Source organism: Triticum urartu, chromosome 3 (assembly GCF_003073215.2).
Source record: "Triticum urartu cultivar G1812 chromosome 3, Tu2.1, whole genome shotgun sequence".
Lineage (NCBI taxonomy): Eukaryota > Viridiplantae > Streptophyta > Magnoliopsida > Poales > Poaceae > Triticum > Triticum urartu.
Window position 1 is genome coordinate 286,482,216 of NC_053024.1, and position 8,314 is coordinate 286,490,529.

Below are 8,314 nucleotides of genomic sequence, written 5' to 3' on the forward strand. Positions count from 1 at the left end.
CGAAATGGGGCAAATAATATACCGTTGGATATCTATCGAAAATGTGAAGCTTAGTCATGTTGAACGTTTTCTCTACTTCGAAACCGTTTAAAAGTAATTTTGAATAAGGTGAAACCCATTATGTTGTTTTTTCGTGTCTAAAAAACAGAGTACTCGTACTGATCTATGTCTATGTTTGTACTGAGGTATTTTTCACAGAGTAGTTTTGAATGGTTCCGAAAAAAGAATACTTTGAACGGATGTCTTTATGATTTTGTACTTGCTCCCATCTTTTAAGAGTAATTTTGAAATACGGTGAGACTCATCGTGTTGTTTTTCTGTCCGAAAAAAGAGTACTCGTACTTATCTATGCGTGTGTTTGTACTAAGGTATTTTTCAGAGTAATTTTGAATGGTTCCGTTAAAAGAGTACTTGCACTGATGTTCGTATGGTTTTGTACTGAGCATGTTTTCACATACTAGACTTCACTCTATTTTTTGGGTATCATAGTCCCGAACTTGCATGGTTTATATCGTTGAACTGAATGATATTTTTTCAAAAGGAAATAATTGCGTGTGTGTTTTTTAACTCTGCAAGATGTTTTGGACTTCTCTTGTTTTGCGACTTGAACTTTTACCATTTGATTTTTCATTGGGTTCCATTTTGTTTGAGCTTTTTTCTCAAACTTATCTGGGACGTCCTGTTGAACTTACAACTTTTTTAATTGTGAACTTGCTGTGTTTTTGCAATGCCAATATTTAAGAGAGCAAGGCGAGGACAACGATAGAAGGAAGCTGCGTGTGGTGATCATGGAAGCACTACAGGGCTGAGCCACAACGGTGGTTGATGGCAAGGCGGCATGACATGACATGCGGCGGAGAGGCATGGCGACGGGTGGGCGGCGCACTGACATGACACTTGAGATGCGCCTGCTGGACTGACCTCCTTGTCCCATCTAGACGGATCAGTTGCAAAACTTGGACGTTTTCTTGGACGTCGACGTTACAGAATACCAAAACCTAACCATCTTTTATTTTTCAAACTGATCATTGTTTTTAATTCATACTGATCAATATTTTTGATTCAAACCATTTTTTATTCTTGCATGCACATCAAGCTGTCATGTACCTATACCTTCTTTCAAGTAGCAATCATCTCATCATATATAGAAAAAATTTCACACATATAATACATGTACATGAATAACATATACATGGTCAGATCGGTACCTAGCAGCAATAGCAGTGGTTACCAACACACATACACATGAACCGATAACGAACTTGCACATGGCCTGACAAACAAAAAGCACATAAATTGACAAAAAAAACATAGTACACATTAACAGATAATCCCCATGACTAATGGTAGAACTTTGTTGTACCCAGGTTCAGCTATTTACCGAAAGTAGGACTTCTCAGTTTTATTAAGTCGAACTGATGTTTAAATGTTCACCATTTTTGGCCTACATATTAGAATACCGAGATCACCATATATGCTGAAGGTCCCGGCAGTACAGAGTTACAAACAAATTCTAAACACCATATATGCTGAAGGTCCCATCAGTACAGAGTTACAGAACACATTATTTTTCCAGTGACAATGTAAGAGTCACGACCAGCAATCACAAACAACACTAGCTCAATCGCGGGCATGTGTGTGCAGCAAGGGGAGATACTCCGATGCTAGATGTATAGAGACAACAAGCTCATCATGCGTAGGGTGAAACTATGGTAACCACATTACATATCATCTAGATTCTAGCAATAACCGTTTTGCATGATCATTGGCATTTGGAATAGCATCCAACAACAATTAGAGTTCTATAAGACCACATCTTTACTTATTTTTGAAGATGTATTTGTACTGCCCAAAAGCATAAGCTGGAGCACAAAATAAACATTTAAATACATTTGTTCTCACAGGAATAATCACACACCTAGAGAGCATGTTCTTTTCACATCTTCCCAACTACTCAATTAGCAAAGCAGCACATCTACACATTTTAATAGCAGGAGCAAAGAAAGAGAGAGATTGATATGAGAGTGTCGTTGAAGGATGCTAAGGACTCCCATCAGCGCTCAACTTGGACGGCTGCCAGCAACCATGGTGGACGTGCCAGTGGTGGTGCGGCATGGCCAGAGCAGGCCGCTGGCTGATATTCCAACACATCATGTTAGCGCACCAGGGAAATAGCAAGTTTTCCATAAAAATGTTATCCATACTAGGTAAGACCAGAGCTACAGGACAAACTCCTCCACCACTGTAGCGTCCTTGTATCCTCCTTGCGCGGGCAACCACTAGGGATCAAGCGATGCTGCCACTCGACACATTTGAACCACCTGTAGGAATCAAAGTGGACGGAAGGGATTCAAACACATCAATGGACACATGTACTACACAACAATGTGCACCTGTACTGTCCATGACAACAAACTAACAAAAATTAAATTTTCGTTCAACTATTGCAGACTTTTGAGTAGTAGACGCACAACCTAACAAGGCAATGTACAATTTCATGCGAAAATAACAACCAAGTTAATGTAGAGTAACGTCATAAGTTCAAAAATAAAAATAAAAAGAGTTTTGTACTGTTTTTTGCTATAACAACTAACTTAATGTATGCCATGGGGCTGGACTAGGACATCGTATATCCTTGAGTGGTGGAGAGGGAGATCATGTCACTACCAAATCTATCAGGCTACTAGAAATTCATGGAACGTAAGTAAAACCAAACTAATTGATTACAAGCACTCCTATGAACAGAACTTAAATAGAAATTGAGGTGAACTTAAATAGTGAAAACAAGAGTGCTGCTGCTAGCTTTCCAATCCTAGAACAACTTCTAGGAACGTGTGGGAAACATGCAACATGCCTGAACTTGGTGTGCATTGGTAGTTGAACTTGCTACCCATCCACACTAGTACCAGCGGCACAAGATCGAAGTATTTAAGCAATACCTGATGTCATCAAGAAAACAAGTGACTAAAACATTTAGCAATAAAAGCGATGGTACAGAAAAATTGAACTGATGTTTTTCTGTGATTCCGACAAATCTCCAGCATGTTTTTTTGAACTAATTTTTTTTCTATCATTGTACTGTTTCTTTAGGCTTTTCGAATGAGGTGAAAGCCTCTGGTCTATTTGAACATTTACTGAACATTCAAAAATGTTTTGAACTGATGTGAATCCTTTCACCGAACTACTAATACAAATTTTCATGAACCTACCCATTTATACGAACAAGTTCTATTTCTGCTAGGCATTTGCGCACTTTTGTTCTAAGCAAAGAGAGAAAGAAAACAACCTGGAAATGTTTCCTGCCGCCGCACGTCGACGGGGTGTGGATATGGATGAACTGACTGACCCATTTTTCTTGTACTGAAGCTTATTTCCAGAAATTTAAGACAATGCAAATATTATCTACAATATGGACATTTAGTATAGTCTGAACTAAACTCTTTCGCACTTTTGAACTGAGGTAATAGCGGTGAACCTGTGACGAAGAATAGAACTCAAAAAGAATTTTTTTGTAGGTGGAATAAGACGTTGGAGATCGCGTGGACTGGCTACACCTCCTCCTCTGGACTGATTGCTCTGGTGAAGTGGAGCTGATGGATGCGGAGATCACGAGCACGCCGCGCTTTGGCGACTGCAGGGAATCCCAGCGACTACCAAGTCATCCCCGAGAAGCTTGTAGAGGCGGGGCAGTTGGTCACAGGTCATCCCGCGTAAGTTCAACTACCAGGCGTGGTGGCAGAGAGAGGCTCTTGGCGGTGATGTCCGGGAGGTGCCTCGCGGCTGTGAGGTGGATGGCTGCGGGCGTGGGCTAGGCGGCGACAGTGAGAGAGTGCCGTTGATGCACGCACAGGACTACCATCAGCGCTCAACTTGGACGGCTGCCAGCAACCGTGGTGGACGGGCTGGTGGTGGTGCCTTATTTTTTTTGTAAATCAAAGCTCCTATATTATGCTATACTTCCATGCAGTTCTTCACTCAAACAATATTGTAACAACCAACATAAAAATAGTTGATCTGGACTTGATCCACTAGCACCAACTTACTGGCTGAATCAAATTTTGTGATTTTAAGTAGCAGCAATAGTCGGACTAAGGGAGAAATGCATGCGGTTATATAGTTGAACTTGCATGATCTGCAAATAAGAGCATGACTTATGTACTTACTGGACAATACCATGTGAAACAGTATAATGCTATGTGAACCTTTTGATGGACGAGCTTTTAATTTTTATTCTCAGTACTTCTCAAAAATGAATATCTGAACCACCAGACAGGGGTGTGGTAACCAAAATTCAGAAGAGTAGAAACTCAATAAGGCACCATACTAAAATAAGAAAATGAACTAAACAGAAAATAAGAATTGCACTGAACTAAAATTAGAATTTGAACTGAGTGTCACAAAAGATGAACTTGTGCATCTGTTTTTTGCTCCCGCACCGGTGGTGTAACAAATTCAGGATGACATGGCTTTGTGTACATATAATAATATGAATCGAGTGAGACAATAAAGAGAGCAGTAAAAGGATTTCGTATTTTCACCTTGAGATGATCTCTCTTTCTAGAGGTCTTGATGGAAAATGCTGGTGTAGGTACCACACAGACACCAACTAAACACCAGGCCTTCTCCAATAAGAAACAATAATCCCTCCTTTGAGTGTGTGAACTTAATAACAGTAGTTGAAGTAATAATTTTGTTTAATCGTTTGAAGAACCAGCTTCGGTGTTTGAATTAGTACCTTTTCAGAGGTGCAGACGCAGCCGGAAAGAATTTCTTGTGGAGCTCGAGGGAGCGCTGCTCGTAGCGCGACAGGGAGCATCGAACTACCCGCTACCAGGAGGTTGAGCTGTGGAGGAGCATCCACTGCCCACGGCGAGGCAGAGGTGCGCCGGCGGGTGATGCAGCCTCATTGGAAGCGGGCGGATCCGGGGCCAGTGTGACGCAGCCTCGTTGGATCCAGGTGGCGGGGCGGCAGGAGAAGCATGTACTGCGCATGAATGGAGGTGGTGTGGAGGTGATGTTTCTACGCAAAGGCCTTTGTGGTTTTTTTGCTCATATTCATGCAAGCACTAGTATTTGTTTTCTTGATTCTCGGAACTTGGGCGAAGAGAGCATACCAAGGGAAGTGAAGCAATGCCACCACCAAGTACCTACATAAGAATTGAACTGAATGAAATCTAGGAATTGAGCTGAAAGAAAAATTGGACATTATAGGTACACTGAAAATAAATTGTACCTTTTCTTCCTTTTTTTGTTTTTACCATGAACTTGCCAGGTTTTGGAGTTCGAACTTTCTATGTGATTTTTTTCAAACTTTCCAAGTTTTTATTTAAATTCGTAGTGATCGGCAAATTGTTTTCTTATATAGGTCCAAATGAAAAAGTTTTTAATTTTCTTTTTGTACATCTTTTCTTGTTTCTGGTCTTAATCTAAACAGTCTGTTTTTTGAACTGATGTAAATTCATGTTTGATCTTACTAGCTCTCGGTCAAAAGAACTCACGAACAAGATGGAACTAGAGAAATATGATAGATCAAATATGGCAAAAAAAGTGCAACTCAAACTATTTGACGGATGGGCAAATGTACAAGTTCACATAAAAAGAACAAGTTCATGTACAGTAACGTTGAAGTACACAAAGATACCTAAATATAATTTGTGTACTTTGAAATAGTTTATTTTACTTCCAAAATACTTCATTTGTTTTGAAATATGAACTTCTATATTTATTTCCTTAGAACTTATTATTAGAGAGCCCATTTATTATTTGAGAGACTCTTTTTATTTCAATTCAAAAATGAGCACATGCTATTATTAGGTATCAATATAATCAAAACTTGTTGTTGCAGAACCCATTGCCTCGCATGCAAAAAAGTCTCCTGACCTGTTAACATATGGTTGAGAATGCATGAGACCAGCTGTTACTACAAGTAACACGGCACAGTAACAAACACAAGCAAGGAATAGCAGCATACTAGAGCTTTATCCCTCATCATTTTGCGCATCGAAAAGGCGAGCCTGACAAAAATAGCAGCATACCAGTTTCAAGACCGTCGAGTAGCTCTTCCCGCCAGGATGCGAAACGAATGCCTAGACATGAGAAAATAGTGTACAATATAAGACGTTTTTCCACCATAAATTGGGCACCGCAACTCATGAAAGCAAGTGTAAATTTATTATTACTGAGAACTGGTTGGCAAGGACATGCTTCTCTTCATAGAACCTGGGGAATATTTGAAACTGCTGAAAGTACCCTCGGTAGCTTCTCCCTATGCTTCTTGAACTGAAAAGAAGGAGAAGAGAATGCACTTTGAATAAAACCGTCATCTGAAGTTCAGTCAGCTACAGAGCCATGCATGAATGTCACAACACAACTATGGCATGTCTCAGAGGAAAATCAGGACCGGAAACATCGAAAGAACTTACCCTAGTCCGCCAAGGGGTACCCCGCGGTAGCAGTTGTTCATCCATTTCCTGAGCGGATCATAGACGGCAACCTTTGGGAAACAAGATAATAATTGTTCAACAATTTCACTGGCTACTGAGTACTGACTAGGCAGAGTAATTTGCACTGGTATTTCAAGTACATGTGCATGCTGGTTGACAAGTTAGCTGAATGTTCAATGACAGAAAAGCGACTCACTTGGTTTTTCGCGATTCCTTCGACGTGTAATCGAAGCATTTTAAAAATCAATGGTATCTGCAGCACAACCATAACCATGGTCAGTGTTTATGTAGCAAAGGTAGCATGCATCCTTGGTTCTAAATGCAAAATTTAGGAAGGTGCAGTCCATGTTGACATGCTTGCTTACAACTGTGAAGATATCAGTGGTCATGCTAAGCATAGCAACCTTCTTGCCTTCATCATCGAATTCCCTCTGCCAAGTTATTGCTGGTGGCTGAGCACAGTCGACGTGCAAGTGTGCCTGAAGCAACAACAACCATGTCAGGCCAGTTTTGCTTGCTCAAGACATACAAAGGATTGAAGTAATCAGGGGCATCTTAATTAGCGAATCATCCAAGGAAACAACTAAACAAAAATTTAAAACCGTAATAAGATTAAGGAGAAGCCAAAGAAATGGGAGGAGCTATTTCAGGTTAGGAGATACCTTCGCTTGCTCAAACTCTGAACTTCCCATCTTCAAAAACCGGTGAAGGAGCTAATCCGACTGGAACAGATACAACATGGTCAACAACTCGAAGAACGGAATCACTCACCAGACTTAAAACAAACCAAGAACGTATCCGTACACTTGGCAATTAAGCAATGGTGAACTAAAGAACTGCAGAATTAAGAAAATGAGGATTACTAACCAGATAACTACAGTTTTTACAGAAGAAGTGGTTGGGATCTCGTGTTGGCAATGGGGAACCGTGGCCGGAACATTGGGGAAGATGATCTGGAGCATAAGCTCGAGCGTGATGGAGTTGTGGACGGCGCCAAGCACGTCGGTGGACTGACGTCACAGGTGCCGGTGCTGGAATAGCTCCATCTCTGGCTTTACCCATGGCGTCGCGCGAGATGGCGAAAGGGTGCCTGGCGGCCGGGCCTCGCGCGAACTGATACGCGCACATCACCTGGCCAGCCGGGACGAGGAGGTGGAGCCATGCCAGCGGCCGGGAGGTGGAGGCACGCTGGCGAAGGGGAGGAGGCGGGGGCAGGGAGGATGAGGCCGGGCGGCGCTGCGCGCGGGGAGCGAAGCGGCGGCGCGTGGGGAGGGAGGCGGTGGCGCGGTGGGGGGCCGGTGGCTGGGGCGGCGGCACGCTGGGCGGCGGCGCGATGGTGAGGCCGGTGGTCGGTGCGGCCGATCCACTCGCTGCAGAAGAAGGAAGGTGGAAGAAGTGGTGGGCCGCGGGGAGGTTCAGTTCGATGGGCTCCGTCGGCGGCCAGTCACGGCGCCGCGGGCTCCCTCGCTCCGGCTGACGCCGTCGCTCGCTCGCCCACGACAGCTGCCTCCGGCGGAAGGAGGTGGGTTAGGTTCAGGATGGCTCGGGGAGTTTATACGGTGTAGCTCGTCGCGTCCTTATACTAGTAACAGAATAGTCCAGCCCTATATATTGTTGTTGTTGTTCTGTATGCAATCACATTGCACAACACATACACGTCTTATTAGCAGCAATCATATGTGTTATTATTGGTCTTCGCACACATTTCTGGTTAAAGACCTGTTTGTCGCATATCACACACATCTTATTAAGTTGAACCGTTTCTGTTATCTTGGCTCAATGCAAACATTTCATCCAAGTGAACTATTTGCCCTCTATCGCACACACCTTGATCTGGCTGACCGTTTCTTTTGTGTTGCCTAATCACAAAC

At 42.7% G+C, this 8,314-nt stretch overlaps 1 protein-coding gene across 21 annotated transcripts; it reads right to left on the reverse strand.

Annotated features, from left to right (window-relative positions):
• Nucleotides 1-1,741: 1,741 nt before the first annotated feature.
• LOC125543833 lies at nucleotides 1,742-8,012 on the reverse strand. 21 transcript variants are annotated; one of them, XR_007298830.1, is made up of 10 exons: nucleotides 7,311-8,012; nucleotides 7,106-7,165; nucleotides 6,809-6,922; nucleotides 6,640-6,696; nucleotides 6,423-6,493; nucleotides 6,180-6,279; nucleotides 5,972-6,086; nucleotides 5,234-5,880; nucleotides 5,115-5,147; nucleotides 1,742-4,984 (listed from the first exon to the last, which is right to left on the reverse strand). XR_007298830.1 is itself a non-coding variant. In XM_048707316.1 (8 exons), exons 2-7 carry the CDS (start codon nucleotides 7,133-7,135, stop codon nucleotides 5,979-5,981), a joined length of 480 nt encoding a protein of 159 aa, XP_048563273.1. In that variant the 5' UTR covers nucleotides 7,136-7,165; nucleotides 7,311-8,012; the 3' UTR covers nucleotides 1,742-5,880; nucleotides 5,972-5,978. The 21 variants fall into 21 exon arrangements, 1 of the variants encoding a protein (XP_048563273.1); XR_007298819.1 differs by having other exon boundaries at nucleotides 1,742-2,321; nucleotides 4,539-4,619; nucleotides 4,736-5,880; XR_007298823.1 differs by having other exon boundaries at nucleotides 1,742-2,939; nucleotides 4,539-4,619; nucleotides 4,736-5,880.
• Between the last annotated feature and the right edge of the window lie 302 nt (nucleotides 8,013-8,314).

Bases quoted from the DNA above. Each gene is read 5' to 3' on its own strand.
- LOC125543833 (XM_048707316.1), bottom strand. From the start codon at position 7,135: ATGGGAAGTTCAGAGTTTGAGCAAGCGAAG. The intron at 6,697-6,808 runs GTAAGCAAGCAT...GTTGTGCTGCAG, and splicing joins CCACTGATATCTTCACAGTT to ATACCATTGATTTTTAAAAT. The intron at 6,087-6,179 runs GTAATAATAAAT...TCTCATGTCTAG, and splicing joins TCCTTGCCAACCAGTTCTCA to GCATTCGTTTCGCATCCTGG.